General features: G+C 40.7%; 1 protein-coding gene across 1 annotated transcript in view; it reads left to right on the top strand.

Annotated features, from left to right (window-relative positions):
* Positions 1-14186: 14186 nt before the first annotated feature.
* LRRC56 (leucine rich repeat containing 56) overlaps positions 14187-22505 on the top strand; it is a 48913-nt gene continuing 40594 nt past the window's right edge. The window contains 2 exon segments of the mRNA XM_035552300.2: positions 14187-14222; positions 14374-14538. Of these exon segments, the coding sequence (XP_035408193.2) occupies positions 14187-14222; positions 14374-14538 (201 nt within the window).

Raw genomic sequence — 22505 nt, 5'->3', positions numbered from 1 at the left:
CATAAAGCTCCTGTATTTACTCTGAAATTGTGCCAGATTTTCTCTTGCTCAGCGATGGAAAGATGCATTTCTCCTTTGATTGGTTTCAAATAGTTCAGGCTGTGTTGGCTATAACAAGATTATTTCAGCAAAGAAGCAGAAGAATAAACTACTATGCAGAGGTGTGCATACACTATGTACTTACTCCGTAGATAACCTTTAGGAAATGTAAACCAAGAATAGATGTGGGGGGAAACTAAGTCAAGGTGACTTATGCTTGTTAGCCAGAAGATAAGTGAAAGAACTGGAAATAAAATTCAAGGGGCAGATGCTTCATTTGGTGTTGTTTTCACTGAATCACACTACCTTCCTGGAGCACGTCAAGGCCCATTGCCTTCCTTCCTGTGAAGGTGGGCAGCTGGACTGCAACGACAGCAGGTGGAGCTGAGTGTGCTCATCACCTCGGAAAAACAGGCCCCTGGTGATCTTCTCTGACGTTAATCAACCGTCAGGCCCTGCAAGAGGGGAGGCAACACATTTCCTGATCTGTGGGCTAAGATAGTGTTTTCCGAAGCCTAGAGTGAATTTCATGTTGTTGCAGAGGAAATGATGATGCAATCGTCCAGCAGCTGCTGCGCTCCAATATCCTTGCAAAGGTATGGTATGTATTGACAGCGTGGGTATTGATGTGTGTGTGTGTAAGCAGCGTGTTCAAAATCCCAGTCTCTTGTTAATGGCGGGCAGGCCACTGTGTCTCCTGCCCAAACCTATCTTCCTGCCCTCAAGAGGAATAGTGCTAAGGGTTGTTCCCAGGAAAACAAGGAAAATCAGGGATGTAAACCCTGAAAATTCACGCTTTTCACGTGGGACTGCTGAGGGCATGATCTCCTTTTTCTAGATGCCTGATTTATGAATGCTATAAGCAAAGTGTGGAAATGTTGATTCTTCCTAACTGCAAGTGAAAATGATAAGGGCAATGTTCTGAATAAATATATTGTGATGAGTCGGAAAGATCAGGTAATGTGTGTCTTTGAACAGGCAAATTTAATTTATGGACCGATGAGTCTGGATGATTGAATTAACCCGGTTTAATGAATTACTCCTTCTCAGTGGAGCTGTGAAAACTGTCTGTATTGTACTTCAGCCCCTCGCTTTTTCAAATAAATCATATTAAGGCAAAGTAAACAAGTTTGGTTCAGAGAGTGGAAGGGCTATTAGTATGGTCAGTTAAGATGGCTCTGCCGATGCCTGGTAAATTGTTGAATCACAGGAAGTTAATCCCATACACTAGCCAGTCTGTGCCCTGGGTGTGTACTTAACACTAATGGCTCTGTGTCTTCATTCCCAAGCTCTTAGTTCAGCAGAAACATGCCATCATGCCTAACATATGTGGTACAAAGATTTGCTTTGGAAAGTCTGTGAAACATTCAGATGGTATACTTAGGAATGTCCCAGAAAATCCCCCCCAGCTCCCCCCGGAATTAGTAAGTATTCTTTATTTATACCAGGGGCTGAATAGTGAAAAAGCAATGGGATGATGTGCTAGCACTCTCCAACCAGGAGATGGTGAATGGGGTAAGAATTGTGCATTGTTGCTCACTCACTGAGCGTTGCACCAACAGAGCAACGAAAGTTGTAACACATCTGCTGGACCCAGATTATGACAAACCAAATGCCTAGATTTTTTGACTACTCTGCTGTGGAAACTCAAGCTTTGTTTCATCTGTTTGTTGCTTGGGTTTATTTATTATTTTTTTTGTTGGTGGTGGTGGTTTTTTTTTCATGTTTTAGCACTGAGAGCTGGAGGAGTAACCAGCCCTAGGAGACCTGTTAGTGGCGCATAGGGTAGCCAGCGGGGTGTCAGAACCCCTTTCTACAGAATTCCCAGTTATGTGCCAGTCTGCAAAACCGCTTTCAGATCCCAAAGGGGACAGCCATGCCTCAACAAACACCTAATTTTTCCTTAATGCCTGCAACGGGCCCCCCTGCCAGCCGTGCCCAGGGCCTACCCAGCGGCGGAGGCCGGGGCCTGGCGGCGGGCGGTTGCCGGGTGACGGACGGCCCCAGGCCGCAGGTAGAGGCCGGCCCCGCCGCGGGGCCGGGTGAGGCGGCTCCCAGGGAAGGCTCCAGGGCCCTTCCCTTCACGGCTCAGCCCGGTTTCGGCAGCTCCTGGCCCCGGGCGAGGCAACCCCGGCTCCTTGTGCTTCGGTCGGTCGCGGGGGTGGCAGCTCGGAGCAGCCAGGCAGCGGGGCAGGGCGGGGTTTGTGCTTTGTTATTAAACACTTTGTGCTAACTAGCGACAGAAGGCGGTGAGGGGTAGGGCTTAACCTGCTAAATGCCTGGTTGCTGTTACAGGGCTTCAAAATGGCTTTTGTAGCGATTAATTTGTTCGTCTGGTCTGCATCTGGCACGCTCCGAGGCTTGCGTTGCTGTAGCGAAACGCGTGCAGAGGTGGAGGATGAGGTTTGTTTGGGGCTGGTAACGAGCCGGGTGTGTCTAACCGTGCCTTTGTGCTTTATGCTCTGGTAAAAAAAGATTTTGCTGAATAAACAGCCCAGGTCACTTCCAAATTCTGGAAGCATCCCTGAGTTTTTTATTATGTTGAGCTCTTCCATAGTTTTCAGCTCCTTTTGAAAGAAGCAACTTGCAAATGATGGCTGAGTAGGCATCATTTATAAAAATGCAGCATCTTCTTATGGGTTTTAAGTTTAGTTCAGTTTCTTGAAGAAAGGGCTCATCGTATCGCAGGTGTGTTCCCTACCTTGGAATCCGTATGTGATACAGAGAGTGGTTTAGGGGGGAACCCACGAAAAGGAAGAGGCACATGATGCGGGTGATGGCCGTAGTTTTTAATAGACAGTAACTATGCTGAATTGAATATCTTAAGCTCTCCCGTCAGCCTGTCTGTAAAGCCTGTGCTTTAAAGCCTGTGCTGTAAAGCTCTGCACATAACCTGTAGCATTTGCTTGGAAAAATCATCGTTTCGTGATATGTATGTTTCTCTTCACCTGATCGTTTGCATTCCAACTGCTTTTGCAAGGCAAAACTTTCAGGTGTGTGATACAGTGAAAATATATTCAGTGTTGCCTTTAACCTTTTACCTGCTACATCCTGATGCCAAGGCTTTCTGTAACAGATTCTGCTTATTCTTACAGCCTAGGAAATGACTGTTTTTTGAGTAAATAATTGTTCAGCAAATAAGCTCTTTTTATACATGTGTAGATTTTTCTGTACTAAATCCTTCATGTTCTCCTTGGGAAACTTTTCAGTTACATTTTCATTAAGCTCTTCTAGGCTGTACAGCTTAATGTCCTATTACACTTTTAAGACCTGTTGAGCACGATCTTCTGTTTTAGCTGATGAAGAGGTACTTTGTATTATTAACTGTAGAACGCTCAGTCTGTGGCATGTTTTTTTTAAGATCATGTTCTTACTGTTGTTTAAGCAGGATATGGAGCAATGAAACAAGAAATTGCACTATAAGCAAATGCGTCATTGAAGATAAATGGAGATGAATGACTGACTACTCAATGAAAGCCTCTGTAGCAGTGGGATGGAAAGCAAAAGAGAAAGAACAGCAGTGCCATTGAAGGAAAAGGTAAAATAATTGAAAATGTACAAAAGACTGAAAATGCTTCAGTACTTATAAAAATTGGCTCCCATTTATTTTATTTCTCCATTTTATGTGTTTTGTCTGACTTGAATAATTCGCACAAGAGAACTTGCATTAAAAATGAAATGTTCAGATATGTCAGAGCTCAGGGTTACTGTCACTAACAGATTTATTATGTTTTTCTGGTCTGTGTGTTCTGTCTTGGCTTTAATACTGAGAACATGGGTAGGGAGATGAAGCTTCAGACAGCGTGCACCACTTTTAGTGAGAAGCAGCGTAAGAACGGTCAGTGCCCTGTGCTCCTCTGCTGGCTGTGCAGTGAATGGGGACTGCATGCCTGCACATCCCTGTAGGTCTTACCTCAGGAGATTGATAAGTGGATACATGCACCTATGGCAGTTTGTTAATTCAGTCGTATGCTGCTGTCAGTGGAAGAGAGAACATCAGACTCCATCCTCGGCCTTTGAAATCATCAGCCTGTTTTTCCTGAACTCTAGGGACCTGATTCCATATGAAAGCAGGATTCAGATTCAATACAAAACTAACTGTGAGTTTAGCATGAGAGTAGGGTGATTAATTGTTATTATTATTACTATTAGTGTGTGTGCGCTTATTTAACTGAAGCTTCTTAAGGGCATGGTTAAAGAAACACACAATTTCCAAGTTTAAAGTAGTATAAAATTTAATTCTGCAAAATAGTATCATTATGTGATAGACCATAAATTTGGGATTGCCAGATTTGTCACTAATGTGAATGGTTTAATATTTATTCAGGAGTAATTATAAGTAGGTTATTTTTAAGTAAAAAAAATCATGAGCTTCTCAGAGAAATGAACGCGTAAATTTAATTTGCTAGTAAAATGCTTAGTGTCTTTATACTTTCAGTAGATTCTTCAGTTGGCTTAAAAAATACTTGGGAGGGAAACCTATTTTATATCAGTAGGACTGCAAGTCCTTGCTATAATATAAATCATAAGTCCAGATTTGCTGTGACAGATGTAATAAAAGCTAATGTATCTGTATTAAAAGGAAAAGATTGTAGACTCTGGCCAGTTCAAAGAACCATTATCTGATTGGTTTTTTTTTTTGTTTATTTGTTTGTTCTTTAAGAAAAAAGAGAGAAGATATTCAGAAAGCACTTCTTTCTTTTATTGTATCTCACATCGTGAAGGATTTTAAGTATAACAGAACTCTGATTGTTTATCCTGCAGTTTTTGCACCTTGAGTTTTCATTTTTCAGCATTGAGTTCTAACACTACTTTGGTTTCTATTTTTTAACGTTACTGGTGTAAGTAATGTTTGGGTATGTTTTTGTTTCATTTTAATAGAGAATCCATTCAGGTTCAAAGCAATGAACATGGGGAGGAAAGGTATATAGAATGAAGGGCTTGAAATAAATTACTGCTTCTTGGGAAAGAGCATTCAGCTACTGTGGTAGTTCTCTGAAAATATCATCTTGCAGCTGGTCAAAAAGAAACAGTGTTAAAACTTCTAAGAAAAGGAATTGAAAAGAGTATAAATTCATGTTCTGTCTCTGTGCCTGTATCTTGAATCTTATGTGCAGTTCTGACCTTGGAAAGTAAATGGCAGAACTGAAATTGTTTCCGTGAAATAGAACAAAGATGAGAAATGGAAAAGAGACAAAATAAGACCTTTCAGCTAGAAAAAGATGAAAAAGAAATGATGCAAAAGAAAGGTATAAACTAAGGAATGGTGTGGATAGATGGATAGATTGTCCATAATAGTGTCTAACCGTTTGTGACTTCATTTATAATTTAGTCTTCCCAACAACCTATGACAGTAACTTCTACAATCTAAACAAACACGGTGCAAAAATACCCTTTTTCCTTTTTAAAAACTGCTTTTTGTTAATCCTTAGTCGTTGGATGACTACTTGTCGTAAGACGTGACAAATAACTGCTTCCCTAATTATTTTCCCTGGCTGTCAAACACAATACACCTTTTGGCTCAGGATGTTACTAACTAGCTGATTGCCAGAAATGAAGACAATATGTCAGAGGAAGGATTGCTTGGGACTACTTCTGTTTCTGATAGTATTTTTTTAAGCATCTGTTTCTGTCTACAGTAGCTAGCTGGCCCTCTGCCTCGACCCAGCGTGACAGTTATAACACAACCTAATTACTAGCCTAAATTGATTTTATAAAGTCCTTTGCACTGTAAGTTGTCTGCCCTTGCTAAAATGTTGAGGCTCGGTGTTACTAAATAAGCTCCTGCACCGTCTTGCACTGCTCAGTGTTTTCCTATGAATTAAATTAGAATTGGTTTCCTTTTATTCAATATATCCCATGTGAGCAACACATGGAAATCGGAAACATCCCAGCATTGAAAACGACTCTTCAAATGGCTTCACATGCCGTGGAATCTCTTGCTTCAATCAGCTTAATTACCTAATAAAATGGGCTGAAAATTGTTGAGGGGCAGCAGAGCACTGTAAAACTCAGAAATGCTATATGTGAGGCATTTTCATCCTGCATAGAAGTTTGGATTTCAAAGGGCTCATAAAGGCAGTGCAACAGTAGCTGGAAAAAAAAGGCTGTTTTTACTGTCCGTTCCTGAGATGGAATCCAGGAACACTTCTAAATGGTGGATAATAAAAATGCTTTGAAGACCAGGAACAGTTTTTCTTCTTGGCACCTTTAGACTGCCACCTTAGTCCTGGGTCCAGGGGTCAGACTAGCCTGAGAACAAGCAGCGATGTTGTAAGCTTGATCTGGTATTTTGCTCCTCCCTGGTACTTCGTTCACCCGTGCAGAGAGACAGTAGTGGATGCATCTCTTTACTTTGTATCTCAGAAAACAGAGCAGCACTGTGACAGTTTTACTCTGATGAATGGAGAGAGCCTACAAGGGCTTTGGACATAAAGGGGAAAATGGGGAATGCAGTGGAGAGACACCAGTGTACAGGTCACTTAGCTTCCTCAGGTGGGAGAGGGTCAACTGATGTTGAAGTCTCTTGCCTTAAGCCCCAGACGAAGACAGCAGGACTAGATTAAAAGCAACATTTATGCAGTGTGAGTTTTCTTGTGTAACAGGGTAAGATAATTAAGGCAACACTAAACCAAAAAGTAAGTTTGCAATGCGAGCGAACACTTTCTTGATATTGTCCCTTGTCTTTGCAACACTGACATTGCCTTGTATATAATATTTTTCAGTGAAATTTTAATTCTCTGTGGGACATATAAACTTGCGCTTTAATCCTCTGCAACTGATGAGAGTCAATTTCAAACTACTTGCACAGCATGGCTACCAGCAGAATATGGTAGGATCAAGACAAATCAGTTGGCAAATGTGTTTAATCACTGACAAAAGCTTTATTTATTAAATAGCTAACTCTGTGCTAATAGAAGATGTCCGAAGACCTCACCCGCTGGCACTAATTCAATGAGATGGTTGCTAGAGTGATGAATTTGCTGTAAGCCACACATTTAGATCTTGATTATTTTTTATTCCCCCTTAAAATATGTTTTCGTCACACTGCTTCTTATTTTTTAAACACCAAAAAATTAATTGCAGCCTATGTGCTTAGACGGTATTGTTTATTTTTCCAGATGTTAAACATCTTAAGTGGAGAGCTCCCTGAAGGTAATTTTTCTTTTAATGTACTCAGACTGGAATACAGGCTGTTTGAAGGATGTGCAGTGCTGATCTTGGGCACTGAGGGCTGTCTGGCTGCCTTTCTCCAGCCCAGCTCAGATGCAGTATGCTGGGATTCATATTTTTAAGTCTTCTCAGTCAAATCAGAACCTAAACAAGAAACAGCTTGGGCAATTTTTGCCTTTACCTGTGGGACTTCATGTTAACCAAACTGCCTCAGCATGCCATGGCTGATTAATTAGAACAGGGACCTTCATCCTGCTTGTAGATCACATCTCATAGAGGTGTTGTAAAGAAGGAATACCTATTTTGGGGGCCTTGTGGGAAAGCCTTTGTTAATACCTGAAATGATACCAGCAAATGCTTTTATCTTGGGTGAGGCAGGTGATGAACTTTTTTACTTGGGTACCCCCTTTTCACTAGGCGTAAAGTTATTCATGTAAATCTTCAGGATTAGGGCCTTAAAACAATGGTGCTGAGTTAGCTTTTCCTTTTGGAGCTTGGAGAGCGTGTAGCGCATGGATAATTGCCAGACAAGTCAAGATGGCCCTGTGTGCCCCCAAACTGGTCATGATTTCTTTAACTGTATTGCTCTTAATAAAGACGCTCTCTCTACAAAACCTTGCTTTATGTCCTCAGAGCATCACAGCTACAGTAACATACCTAGTATCTGCAACCTAAGTAATTGTTGAATATTTGCTTGTAACATGAGAATACTGGTCCTTTTGAATGCTAGGAAGGTAAACGACATGGCTGACGTTTTAGAGAAAATAATTGCTTGGGTTATTGTCCTTTGAAGGTTACAGAATATCTGATAGATATTAGGATAACCAGTGGAGTGTTAAACCTGAGATCAAATCTTAATTCATTCTGAGAGGATGCACGTATCTGTGCATTCTGTCTTCTGAAATAAGAATAGGATATTGGAAGTAGGGTCCAAAGAGAAGAATATTAAGCATTTTCTTACGAAAGCCTTCATTTAGGCTGGTACTATGGTTCAAATTAATATCTGTACCTTGGGAATAATTGAAAAGAATAATTTATTTTAACAAAGCTGAAACTGTAATGTTAAGAATTGCTTAAAAATAATTATTTTGCCAAATTTTTGTCTCCAGTGATATCTGTTACATTTAAGGTGTTGATGAAAGGTAAGATGGTGATGGGTTCCTCTTATATCTCCTCCACTGCTGAAAACAATCATAGGAGACCTCCTGGCAGGTCCTTGAGTGTGCTGTTTTTCCACAACCTCCGTTTTTAACCTACTACTGCCACATCCTACCCCTTGCTTTTCTCCTCTTACGCTGATTGTGGAGAGGAGTGAGGACAGAAAGCAGAAGAGCCTCTTGAGCTGTTCTCTTGCAAAAGAAAATGTAAAAAAAATGTACCTAGGGCGTCTTGCAATTTCAGCCAAGCATTTATGTAATCCATGCTCATTCAGAGTTCATAGCCATGCTCATTCAAAGTGCATAACCACTTGTACCACAGCAGGTATCAGTGAGTGTTCGTAGCCAGTTAGATGTTGCCACCGATCCCTTCCTGCCACAATGCTCTAAAAATAAAAACAATTGAATGGACTTTGGTAGTGTCTCTGACACATAACAGCACATATAATAAAGAGCAATGTGCTTTTTATCCTGCTATCACAACATTTGACAAGCTGGTTCCAGAGTGATTTAACTTAGAGGCATTTCCAGCACATGTGATAAAAATTTCTCATCACCTTACAACCTCCTTGGCAGGATGCGGGGAGGTATTACCTACCTAGCTTTTTTAATACATGCAATCTGTAGATATATAAAGGAAAAATTGGTGGCATTTAAATGCATTGCCTTTTTATTTATTACTGCTATGTTTTGGGAGAATATGAAACACCTTTTACCTCAAGAGTGTCGTCTCAAACCCAGTCTGGGTTTGTAGTGTGGGCTTTCCTCTCTAGGGCCGCTGCTTCTTTGGAAGACAGCACAGTTTGAGCTCAGCTTTGTGCATGGAAGAATGCAAAGACCAGGAAGCTCCCAAGACCTTTCCCTGAGGACTGAGTGGTACACAGATCCTGAGGCTTACCCACCATGGTCATGGCAACTCTGGAGCAGGATTTACGTGTAATACCAAGGGACCACTGGGTGCTCATACAGCTTGTAACACCATAAATAAGGAAGATCAATACGTTTGCTTCATGTGCAAGTTTGGTTGCTTGAACCAAGGCCTCAAACTGGCTGAAAGGTTGAACAAAGCCACCATTTCAAGCGTTTGAGTCATTCAGTGTCGTCGAAGTCGGTGAATTTTGAAAGGTGTTAAACGGGAAGAGAATTGTACTTGATAATTCAGCATTCTCATAAAAACATTTCTTAAAAGGGCTATATAAGTGGAATGTTTATGAACACTATAGTGTTCATGTGACCACTTGACATTACAGCAGCATTGCTGAAGTAGGCATTACCTCCTTCTGTTTAACAAAATCAGATGATTAAAACAATATCATCTACTCATATATGGGGAAAAAAAAAATTCCCATTAATACCAAGTCAGATGTTTTATTTTTCAGCTTTTTAAAGTTGCACCTGCTAAAGCAGAGTGCTGTGTTGCAGGATGCTTTATGTCGCATAAACGGAGCAGGAACTGTTTTTGCCATTAGGGGTGGATTATTGTAACAGTAGTTTCCTGATGACATCATAGCAAATTCCAGCTGCCCAAACAGTTATTTTCCAGAAGAGGTTATCTGTAGTGCACTTGCACAAAATTACACTTAAAAGGACACTCACAGTTCCCTTAGGACCTATAAGCCAGACCTTTGTCGAATCCTTAGTGAACACCAAATCCTTTGTGGTAAGTGTGGCCCCTGCTGTAACTTGTGGTTCTGGATTAAACAAAAATGGCACAACGCAGGGCAGCAGAAATCAAAGCCTGCAGTGTGAGTTTCCTGTCGTGAAGGGGTGGTAAAATAGCGCTGAAATGTTTTTCCTTCTGGGGAATTTTTCAGCTGGTGACATAAAGATAAGGGCATACAGCTTGTGGTACCCTACCTGAAATGACACGCTCCTCCCTGTAGAGAGGAGCTTTAGGAAGCCATGGGTAGCCAAAGAGCAGAAGAGGATGGTGGCTTAGAAACTGGCTTAAGGGAGCAGAGGTACATTTTTGTGTGGGATGTTATCCTCCTTTGTTTGGGGCTAGGCAAGAAGAAATGAAATCGATAGAAGGAGTTTGCTAGGAGCTGGGAAAGGATCTATGAAAGCCCAGGAAAGTGTTTCATCTCCACCACAGCAGAAGAAAGAGAGGTAGAAACCCACTCTCCTGGGCTTCTGTTCTCCAGCCTAAAGTCACATGGACTATGAGATAATCTTGGTGTCTCTGAAGGCTAGCCGAAGACTGATGTGTTTTCCGTTTCCAGATGACTCAGTATTCCAAAAAGGCTGGGTGGCTCGTGTGATGGTATCAATGCAATGCCTGCAGAGCTGCTAGAGGCAGCAGAAACGTGCAACACTGATGTTGGGGGCTTTCAAATGGTAAACTGAGTATGCTGAATATTCCCTCAACCCTGGAGACTTTGCGTTTTATTTTATTTCCCAGAACGCCTTTAATGCACAAATTTATACATCTTTCCTAGGGTAAATCTTGTTTGATTACTGTTGTTTTTAAATGGCAGTAGCCTAATTGTTTAGACAAGCTCTTTAGGTAATATCTTGAAGGCTGCATTAGAAATTATAATGCCTAGTCACATCATTCAAGGGGTATTTCCCAGACTTTAAGGAAGACTTCATTAATATGGAGTCAGACATTTCTGGCAATTGCTGTATTTGAAACACGTGTTAATACACATTTAATGAAGAATTCACAATTCTATCATTGACTCTTAGATAAATGTTGTAGGAAGACAATTAAGTCTTGGAGTTTTACCAGTTTGCTGGATCCTAAGAACATCAAATAACTCTTCTCTGCCAAATTTTTCTAGCAAGTTACAGTATTCTGCAGGGATTTCTAATAACATGTTGTTCCAAGGCTCATTTAATTTTAATAATAATTTCTTTTAGCTGGGCTAATATATGTATGTTGAAAGTGTCATACGGTTTTTAGTGGAGCTTCACAATGCACCCGTAAATTGAATAGTTTAGCATTAGCGTGCTCACCGCGGGAGGGAGAGCAACAGCAGTGGAGGGAGCTAGCAGATAAGCTGCTTGTTGGATTCGGGGTCTTCCAGCTCGCTGGTCATTCATTTCTCCTGCACTTATTGATTGTCTGCTCCTAGTTATCTATGCATAAGAGCCTGCTAAATCGAGACCCCTGATGCAAATCTCGCAAACACTAACTCACTGATTTCTTTCATTGTTTTATTCTCAATAATCACATGCAGGGCAACCCCCCCCCCCCTTTTCTTTTCCCAACAAATTTCCGCTTTTACCCAAGTCTCCCATCTACTCATTGGCATTGCTTTGCTTTCCCGTTTATTTCTTTGAAGGTTTGTGTTAGGTTCTGTTAGCTTTCATCCTTTTTGGTTTCCCAGACTCTTGCAGGAATGTTCTGCGTTACTATTCAGATATAGTCAAAGTATATCCAACGCAGCCATCTTCTCCGGGGAGTACATCTTAAGGTTCATGACTTCTCAGACCTCTTTAACAACAACACAGGCCCTTGTGAGCTGTCTCCCTGAGGCTAACGGTGAGGTACCAATCTTAAGTTTTCTCTATCCCTCGTTTTGAGGATGTTTTGAAGTGATGGAAGCACGTTCAAAAGATTAGCTTTGTTTGCTGACGGTACCTCAATTTCATCCCAGACAATCTGTGATGAAAATACTGTTCTCCTTTCTAATCCATTGCTACAATAATTACAAGCAGCAGATCGATAGCAGGAAGTATAGAATTGGAAGTGTTACTTCAGGTCTTAGGCCACAAATTGATCTGCTTGTCAAGGCATAAGTAAGTGCTGTATCAACACATATTTCAAAGATTGGAGGGCATGCTGAAGTGTAATAGTGATGGGCTGAAGGAAGGAGAAAAATAATTTGTTTTATGCAAGTGTATTAACTCTTTACAGCCCTAACTTACACGATCTTGCTGTTCTCATCTATGTTTTGCACTCATGTTACATCGGTAATTTCTGACTATTGATCCATTTGGCTCCAGTGACGTACAGGTTATCTGGATAATAATGACATCTGCTTGAATTAGGAGGAACCGACAGTATTACACATGATCCAACATAAGTCTCTTATAATTGTCAAAGTATTGCAGCGTTTGTGTGGCAGATATTCTAATCCAAGCCAGTTATTGAGCAAAATTAATCTTTCTCAGGAAAATAAGACAACACCAGAAGACCTTTGTATCACATAAGTTTTTTTGAATCTCCTTGGACAACTGATGACTGTTACAACTCAGTGTAGTGACTAAACCATAACGATGTGCTCTGAAGAATGGAGAAGAAAGAAACCCAGAAATTATGGAATTCTTTGGAGAAAGAAGCATGTTAGAAATTGATAGGTTCATTTTTTTCCCCAGAAAGTAAGAAACACAGTATCGTGAGATCACTTTTTCCCCTTAATGGAAAGAAGTGTGATAGTTGTACTACTATGGGCACGCTGAGGTTTTAGAAGCTGCATACATCACTGCTCAGCTCGTTTTGTGGTATTTATTTTATAAGCCATTAGGAAGATTGAAAAAAGTTCTGTCTCTCTGAAGAATGTGTCCTTTTATATCTTCTTCAAGAAATGAACTTTGTGGTGGCTCAGAAGTAGCACATTTAAGAGGCCAGTTTCATCTCTGGGAATGCTTATCAAGTACATGCAGTGACCCCTGAGGAAGAATATTTTGGTTCCTCTCCTCCTAATGCTAGGAGATACTGCAGGGAGAGGTTTGGGGGATTATCTGTTCTTCTTCATCTTTAGATAAGGGCTGCTGCTTTTTTCTGACTGTACTGAGTCTTTTGTATTTCTCTTGCCTGGGTGGAGATGAAGGCTTTTGACTGGACGTGAGTAGTGAGAAAAGTCATCAGAGAATCACCAGGCGGTTTGGGTTGGAAGGGACCTTGAAGACCATCTAATTCCAGCCCCCACCAGCCCAAGTTGCCCAAAACCCCATCCAGCCTGGCCTTGAATGCTTCCACGGATGGGGCATCCACAGCTTCTCTAGGCAACCTGTGCCAGTGCCTCACCACCCTCTGAGTAAAGAAGGTGGTAATTCTCAGCTCTCCGCCACCAGTGAAACCTCATCAGCCAGTTATAATTAGCTTGATTATTTAATTACTTTTCCAGCACTAAGAATTGGTATTGCCTCACAGTGGAGAACAGGGGTGGGGAAACTGCAGGTGTCTCTTAGCTGAGTGAGGAGGCTTTTTGTAGTCTAGCCTGTTGTTGATACGGCAGTGTTTCCAGCTGTGATGCTTCCTTGCTGCCAAGTAGTAGTAAATAGCTGTATAAATCATAGCAATGCTTGTACTGTTTGGGTACAGCTGACTGCTTTTTGACTCGAACTGGTATACATATGCTTAGTCTCATAGTTCAAAGTTAATCGTTAATATTTCTGTAAAAGGAATAGATTCAGAAAATGAAGAATAAACACTTCTGAAGTGTTTCGTCTTCAAACTCTGGATTTCATTCCTCACTTAAAGCATACACAGCTCCGTTTAAATTACACTTTATTTTTTTCAAGGCTCCCTTCAGAACTAGCAGTCGGTAGCCATGGCCTGAGCGACCCAGGGGGCAGTCAGTATCAGCACATGTATGTTTACCTTAGGCAAGGAAATGTATACTGCTGCTATATGTGCTACCTACAGGCAAAGCTCAAAGGGCTGGAGAGAAGTAATGATGTCTCCTGGTGCTGACATTTGCAGCCTGAAGCCCAGCAGAGTTTTGCTGTGTGCTGTTGGCGTTTCTAAGAAGAGGGGATGGGTATAAGAAGCTATAAGTATGCCATTGGCTTTTTGTACAGCTGCAAAAGGTAGTTTGCTGTAAAAGCTTAGAGTGTAGGCTGGATGAGGCAGGGCTACGATAGCTCATGAGGGTGAAGAAGAAGAAGAATGCATCTGATGTGGTGCATTGCAGTGAGTTGTTTCTGATTAAAGAAACCTTTGTCTCCATAGGCACTAACTTGTGACAAGAATCAAAACAGTTTACTAAAAATAAATATTTTTGCTAATAAATATAGGCAAAAATCAGCCTATTTGATATCCTTTTATTCAAAGCATGTCAAGATGGAACTGAAGAGGAATCCTGGCAGAGCTTCTCGTCCGGCTTCAGCTGCAATCCGGGTGACTGACTTGAGTTGGCGAGGTAACCTAAATCCCCGTCCGCTGATTAAGGATGGTGGAGAGCTACTTATGGATGAATACCTTTCCCCCAGGAAACTGGTGAGTAGACATCCAACGTTTTACAGAGAAAAAGGAAACTGGCATATAAAGAGCTGTATTAACATAACCTTCCAGCAGCTTTTGTGATGATTGCAGATTGTTGCATATTTGACAGACTTCTGCATAAAGTAGGTTCTGTCTTACGGAAATTTATCAAATGTTTGTCCTCCTTTCTCCTTGTTTCATATAAAAATATGCCCAGCATGAATGCTACTCTTTATTGCCAGTTTTCTTGAAGCAGCGTGAAGAAAAGTATCAGTAGTACAATTATAATTTAAAACAGATCTTGTTAATGCTGTCTGAAGTACCTTGAATGTTAGCATTAGAAAAAGCTTATGTGAACCTTGTTCTACAGATTGAAAATGTAACTTTAAAAGAACAACTTTTTTCTGAGTTAGTGAAATCCTCTGTCCTGCTAAGAAGCCAATTAAAATATTCTGCAAGTGTTGTAAATATTTTCTATATTTATCAAACTGTGAGGCTTCAAAGTGCATTTGGAAGCTGTGTTCCTTTTTGACAAGGGGAAAATTATTTTGGCATGCAGCTTGTTGAATGAGCATAACGTGTGGAAAGGTTTAGTAAAGGAAGATCTTGTATGTTGTGCTGTGTTTGCTCAGGACTAATTAAGGGTGGAGTCCTTTGGGAGCTAAAAGCTGAGATGTAACCTTGCTTGTTTATTAGTATTATTTATATATATATATATATATTATTATGTAGGAATTATTATTCCTACAAGAGGGAGGGAGAGCTAGGAGTAGAAGTTAAAAGGGAGAAGCTGCAGCTTTCCATGCTGCAGGACTGTGTAGAAATTTGTAAAACATGGATGGGGTCAAGGCTGCATTTCACATGCTCCCAGAGACTGGGGTGGTGTTCATTGCATCCATAACCCTCTGTGCGTTCACATCCTGTGGGGGCCGTGTTCCAGCTGATGACTCAAACAGCAGGTTTACATGCCTTCCTAGACATATGCCAATCACAATTTTGACTCTGCACTGGAGCTTAGATAGGAAGTTGTTCTCAGAATCTCTCTTCTCTTGGTACCTAAATCTTTTCCTAGGAAAATCACTTTCTGTAGAGTATATATTTTAAACTCTCTGGAAATAAAATACAGCATATGACCTTATGATCTATCCCATTGACTTTCCTTTGGCCAATGTCAACCGCTGACAACTTCTTGGTCTTTTTTTAAAACTTGGCATGGAGTTTGACCAGTGTAATATGTTTGTGGCCTACAATACCCTGTATAAATCCAATAGGAAGTTCTCAGATTAGTCTGTTTTCTTAGGGCACGAACCAAAGCCCATTAGAGTAACCAAAACAGCTGTCCTTTGACTTCCATAAACTCTGAATTAAACCCTTAGAAAGTTCTTTCGTTGGTTGTTTTTTTTTTTTTTTTTTCTTTTTCTGGAACTGTGCCGCTTTTAGTTCACAGTAAATTGTAAGCAGAAAAGCATGTTAAGTGAGTGTTACCCAGTTCGTTATTTTGTCGTATTTTCTTTTTTATACAGATTAGAAGTTAAATTCTCCTCCAATTCTAGACTTTCTCTTAGTAAATGAAAACAAACCTTTATGATTCATGTAATAAATTACCTCTTGAACTTAGTCGGGTCTTGCCACTTTAAGATTGTGCGTATTAACATTTGTAAGGAATTCACTTACAAAGACTTTTAAATGGATGCATGCTGTCCTACTAATTTTTCTGGACACAGCTATCTCCTGGCCCTGGAACCTGACATTTGTGTTGGCATAGCTGGGATACTTCCTGTTGAGAGGAGAAATTATATGACATTGTCAAGGAAACATTAACAATGTTTATAGCTTGTTTTAATAACATTTCCAATTTATCTATTCTTTGACCTTTATGTTGATCAAATTGAAACTGCTGCTTCCATAAATTTACTTCCTCTGCACTTTCAAATGTAAAAATAGAGATACTTTTCAAACACTTCAATCTGGAAAAAAAAATCACGTGCATATTTTTAAAGGAACCACATGCCATTGATAAGCAAATGGTTTGAAAGGATGTTTTGCTTGAATCAACACACTTACAATATCTTCTTGGTTGTCTTTTAGTTGTGAATATTTTAAAGTTATTGATTGTTTTCACTGAAGTGCTCTAAGAAGGAGCTAATAGATTTTTAAAATACATGCTCATTAAAGTTAAATTACTTCACATTCAGATAAGGACATAGACCCTGTCTGTACCTGCATATTTTACTCATTTTGTCCTTTTTCCGGAGGGATAGCAGTAGCAGTCTCCATTTACTAAAGGAATTATTATTCTCCGCTATCAGTCTCCATTACTAAGGACTTTCAAAAAGGTGTGTGTGTATTTCTTGACTTTTTTTCCAGACGTCAGAGGAGAGCTTGGCCTAAAATAATTCCTTTTTAAAAATGCTTTTTCCTTTCTTTTTTTTGCTGTGTTGAATGCCGAAGCACACGAGACAGACCACTACTCCGAAGCTGTAGGCCCCTTGCCCATTTTGCTCTTCTCCACAGCAGACCGTCACCGTGCTTAAATCTTATACTTGTTCACAAATTCTGTGTGATTCCATGTTCTAGTCAGGTTAATAACATCTTCTGTAGTTTTTTGCTTGCTAGTACCTCTCCTGCTGTGATGTCACACTGTGGCCTTTTGTGTTTGAATACTCTTCATCCAAGCTACAAGTCATTTGATGCAAGGGTTGGTATCATTAGCTGTTCTTTTATATGCTTTCTGCTGGTATCAATATCAATTTTCTGTTGTGCTGTTTAATCTTCATCTATATCAGTAGTTGCTCTTGCTTTCCCATTTGTACATGTGCTACTAATATTTCCAGCTCCCTTCTTTACCTCTGCTTTGTGTTGTGCTTGTGTTATTGTCATATGATACAGAACACTGTGATTCTCTGTGATAATAGGGTGAGCAAATTCTTCCCCATTTTCCCTTTATTCTGAAAAATGGTTATTAGTGGAGAATATACTGCAATTAATTTTCAATTTTATTGAGGTTGTGGCATAGATTTCTCATTAAGTATGAAGGAACTGAAATTAAGAGTTCCACCTGTCTTGACTCAGATTTTTAACTATTAACCCTCCTATCTGTACCCTGTATTTTGCAAAGGAAGGCTCTTCTCCTGACTTCCGCAAGAAGTATTCAACTTTTCAGATTAAACTCATCTTACAGGGTAAAATGATCTTCCAGATATTGTCATGTTATCAAAACTAATCGCTTCCATTCCTGAACTTGTCTTATCATCATGGTTTGTATGTGATCTTTAGAGAACAAAGGAAACAGTCTTCTTATTTCACTATTTATTGATCCTGCTCCAATTAATCATGTTTTTTAAACTTAGGAACACGTGTTCGGAAGTGGTGTTTAGTTTTGTTGCTCAGGAGGTTAGGGTGTATTTCATATGGTATGCACTCATCCTCATGGGGAGAAGAAAATCCTGGAGGGTCCTGGAACAACAGATTGGATTCTTACCGAAATGACTCAATCACTTCCTTTTTTTCCTTGGCAGAAAGTTTTCCTTGCAGTTGTAAGCTAAATGAATTTGAGAAGAAACTGGAGTCAAGGGAGCAAGTGCAAAATTTTGCTAATTTTTCATACACGGAGTCAACAAGATGGACGTAACCGATTTAATTTGGATCTTCTGACTCCTTCCTTACAATTGGGTAATCATTTAAAACTAACGTAACAAAAAAAAAGCTTCAAAGGGACCTCTGGAGGTCTTCTACTTCAGCCTCCTATTACAAGCACAGCTAGTTTCACAATTAGATCAGATTGCTCAAGGTAGTAGTAAACATAATATTGTGAATAGGAAAGAAGCTACAGAGCCTCATTTAGTTTCAGAGCTTTCCATTGGAATGTTCTTCCTAACTATCTTTACTACAGTGAAGGCTTGTATATGAGAGTGCTCATCCTGCTACTTAAATTCCCATGTTTTATGTCCAAATTATCACATTAGCAGTCTTTACGTACACATATGCATGCCTGTTGTAACAAGCAGATTTTCATTTGCATATAGTAACAGCTGCTTAGCTAACAGAATTACAGAACAGAGCCTTGACTTCTGAGTGGTAAGTGACGCTACATTGAAATGATGATTGCAGCCGCTTGCTATGCACCTAATTGCTAGATAGAAATAAGAATTAATATTAGGGTATGGTATATCTGTGTGAGGGAAGGTAAATCCTTAAACAAATTTGAAGCAAAAATTGATGTTAGGAGTATCTCCCTTCTGAAGTTTGTGATAGTTAAGAGAGAGATCGCTTAGCAACCTGTAGCATCAGACCCTTAATAGCAGTTAAAAAAAAAAAAAAGGTGTCAGTACTGTGAATCCCTAGCATGGGTCAGGAGCTGGTCTGATGATGGCAGGACGAGGCAGGGATCCTGTCCTTTGAGCACACAGAACCATTTCCATGACTTGGGGGCTTCAGTATGGGAGAAAAGACATCTTTACTGATCCATCCATCAACAATTAAACTTCACAATTAATATCCTCACCTACCCTTTTTGTACTAGCCAAGGAGATCCCTGTTCATCACAGACTGCATGCCTGGCTAGTCTCTTCATCTGAGGTGGGAGAAGTGTGTCTTTGTACGTATATGCAGAAAGCAGTGAAATAAAGCTAAATATTGTAATTACAGGCATCTGCAACGTGTAACCATTTTTAAAGGAAGATTATATGTAGGGACACAGAGAAGTTCTGTTCCCTTTCATTGAAAATCTCTTGACTTAGAAATACTTAAAACCTCATTAATGGCCTAGTAACTTTCTTCTCAGAAGAAATACGTTGTTGTAGCAACATTTATGTATTTTATTTTATTTTTTGTGCAGGAAGAGATTATACTTGGATTGGGAATTAGAAATAAAATCCCTGTAAAAGCAATGAACGCATGAATCGACATGAATCTACTATTTGCATACAGGTGTAGTATTAAAAGAAAATAAGCTCACCACTCAGGAATTCCTGTGCTAGCCAAATTAACCAAGATCAGCAAAATAAATGCACAGCTGGAAATGCTTCTCTGACAGCTGCACGCAACATGCTCTTCAACAACATATCTACTTTTCTTAGAGTATGTGAAAAATCTGGGGAAGAGCGAAGAAATCAGCTGTATACACCAGCTTTAATTGAACAGATATTATTTGCCAATTAAGGAATTTACAGAGAGGTGCAAGTGGGACTTGAACCGGATTTCCCTGCATCCCCAGGTGCCTGTTTTGCCAATTGGGAAGCTCTGCAAGCACAGAAACATTTTTCACTTACAGTTTTTCACAGAATACTTACGTCTTTTCTTGTCAGTCAGAAGAAAAGCTTTCCAAACATGCTCTCCAGTTAGATATTGGCCAGACATTTTGCATGATGAGAAAGGTTTGTGAGCAGTTAAGGAGTTGCTTCATAAAATACTGGCAAAATTATTTACCAATAGCTTTTGCATGATCTCATGGAAAAGAGTTTTCCTCCTATTTTGAAGGAAGTACAGAAATGTAAAGTGAACTTTGTCCACCTTTGTTTCACTTCTCATTTAGTCTTTGAAGAATTGTCCATTGCTTTCCTGTGGAAATTCATCCTTTCAAATATGCAGTTTTAGGGTGGAGTATAACACTCGCTGCACAGAATCAAGTTGCCAGGCCACCTTCGGGAACATCAGGTGCAAGAAAGATTTTGGTATTTGATTCTTCAGAAAGCATCTGCCTTCTCTGTCTAACCAGTACTCACCTTAGTAGGCAGGTGGCAGGCAGAACTCTCTCTGGACTCTAGCAATCAACCTGTAATTATAATTCGTTTTTTCCAGGCATCTTTCTGCTGTAAAATAACTCTGAGTATATCCAGCTCTCTGCCTAGAGTAGATTCTTGGTCCCTTGCTGCAGCTGTAAACAACACAAGAAATCCCTAGATGGCACAGCGCCTTCATGTCTGTAAGCATTCCTGCAGCACAGGCAGGGAAGCCTTCTGTCGCTGGCTGTCAAAACAGCCTTTGGAGCTTTGGGCAGGCGGTCAGGACTTGAAGCCACAGTGGGACACTTCTGAATTAGGGCAGGAGCTTGTCCTAGACCTGGCACGGCCCTAGGAGTGAAGAGCTGCTCGGTGCCTTAGCAGCACTTTTACTCATGTGATGCCAGACATCTCTCTGTCCAAGCGGCTCATCCTTGTCAGTGTGTTTGGCTGTGATTTTTTTTACAATCTAATAGCAGTAAAATTCCTCCCAAATATCCTTCCTTTTAGATTTTGCTGCAGGTTCCCTTGCTCTGACGTTAAACAGCAGTATAAAAGGGAGATCCTTATTATCTTTTTATTTTAAATGTTTCCATGTCCTTGCCGTAATCTCCTCCATTCCTGGTGCCAGAACTTTAGCTGTGACATCCGAGACCTGTCCAGCTGCACCAGTATGCCAAGAAAGGAGCCTGGGGAGTAGGAGTGCCCTAACTGCCCACCCCAGGAACTGCTTGCCATGCAGCTTTCTCTTGAACTGCTGCCCTGACCTTCTGTTTGTTAACCAGCTTGCAGTCACACCTGGGGTTCTTGTGCTTCTAGTGCCTTGAAGGGAGCTCATATGCTCAACCTGAGAGCTTTTCTTCTTTCCTTCACGTGCTGTGATAGCTTTTGCATCCCACAGCCTGGCAAGTCCAAGCTCTTCGAGAATCTCCTCAGCATCAGCGGGCAGAAGGACAGTGTTTTTCATGGAGATGGTTGGAAAAGCAGACCAGGGAAGTGGAGGCTGTGAACATATGGAGCCTGTTGCATCTGCTTAACACATGCTTCAGGCAGCTATCAATAGTTCAAAGGGCTGCTGGCGGCAGCTAATAACCTTTTACAGCGTTGGAGCAGCAGCTCTGCCTGTTGCAGCACTAAATATTGATGCACTAAGGGACTCCTCTCTGAGCCAGGGGGAAAGTACAAATAAAGGGTGGATCTGGAAGCGGAAAAGGAGAAAAAAGACTGGTAGTCCCTAATACGAGGCAAAAGAATATCGAAATGTAGAAGAGGAGAGAATATAATCTTATGCAGCTTTTATTATTCAATTTTGAAAGTGGCGGACAAGGAGTAGAGCTGTATCTCTTGTGGTCAGAGCTGTGAAAGGAGGCTGTGTAGGATATTGCAGGGGGAAGGACGGCACAAAGGGAACTTGCAGAGAGCAAAGGAGAAAAGCAAAGGCCCCTCACGGTGCCAGGGCCTTCTGCTACTTTGCTGACAAAGTAGGTGACCCAAAGCTTATTACTTGTTCTGAGACCTCCTTGTGTTCTGTCTTCTAGGAAAGTAGGTACTAAGGCTATTTTGATGGGGATGAGGGAGGTGTTTTTTTCAGGAGTTGCCTTTTTTTCAGGATTGCCTTGCATCTAAGTTCAGCAATTTGAGTGCATGGTTGTGTGCCAGGATGTCAGCTAGCTCTCATTTCTCACGTGCTCTCATGCTAAATGACAAACTGTCATCTGCTGAAAAGGATTGCTGCAAAATACGGCTTGCAGTGAAGGACCTTGTGTTTACTTGGGGGAGAAAACTGTCTGTAGCTGGTAAGCTTGCCTTCTTTGCAGGAGAAAAACAGTTCTTCTGGGGGCCACACCTGGGGATAGAAAGTAAATTTTGGGATGCCACTGAGCTCTGTCAAGTTTTCGCCTTAGACCTTTGATTCTTATGCTCTAGTGTGGTGGCAAGAAAGTCCAGAAACTTTCCTAGGCTCAGCCTGCTTAAAATCACAGTGTAAAAATTCATATTAAAAATAATTTTAAACACAGTGTTTTAAAGGTGATTCAGGAGCAGATGAAGATTTTGGATAATTCTGGTTCTCAGGAGTCCAATGCGAGGCCTCATAGAGGGAGCCAGTTTTTCAAGGAGGGATGCTCAGCTGTTTCAGGAGACCATGCCCTTCTAAGCTGTCATCTCAGGTCCACTCAGACTACGTTTTGGTCCTTTGTTTGTTAGGGGATGTGGAGCCATTTGAGTGAATGAAATTGCAGTCACTTGTGAGCAATACAAATT

The sequence above is a fragment of the Cygnus atratus genome, chromosome 5, assembly GCF_013377495.2.
Source record: "Cygnus atratus isolate AKBS03 ecotype Queensland, Australia chromosome 5, CAtr_DNAZoo_HiC_assembly, whole genome shotgun sequence".
In the NCBI taxonomy this organism is placed as follows: domain Eukaryota; kingdom Metazoa; phylum Chordata; class Aves; order Anseriformes; family Anatidae; genus Cygnus; species Cygnus atratus.
Note: the sequence above shows the minus strand (reverse complement) of the source record. Positions and strands in the feature narration are given on the sequence as shown.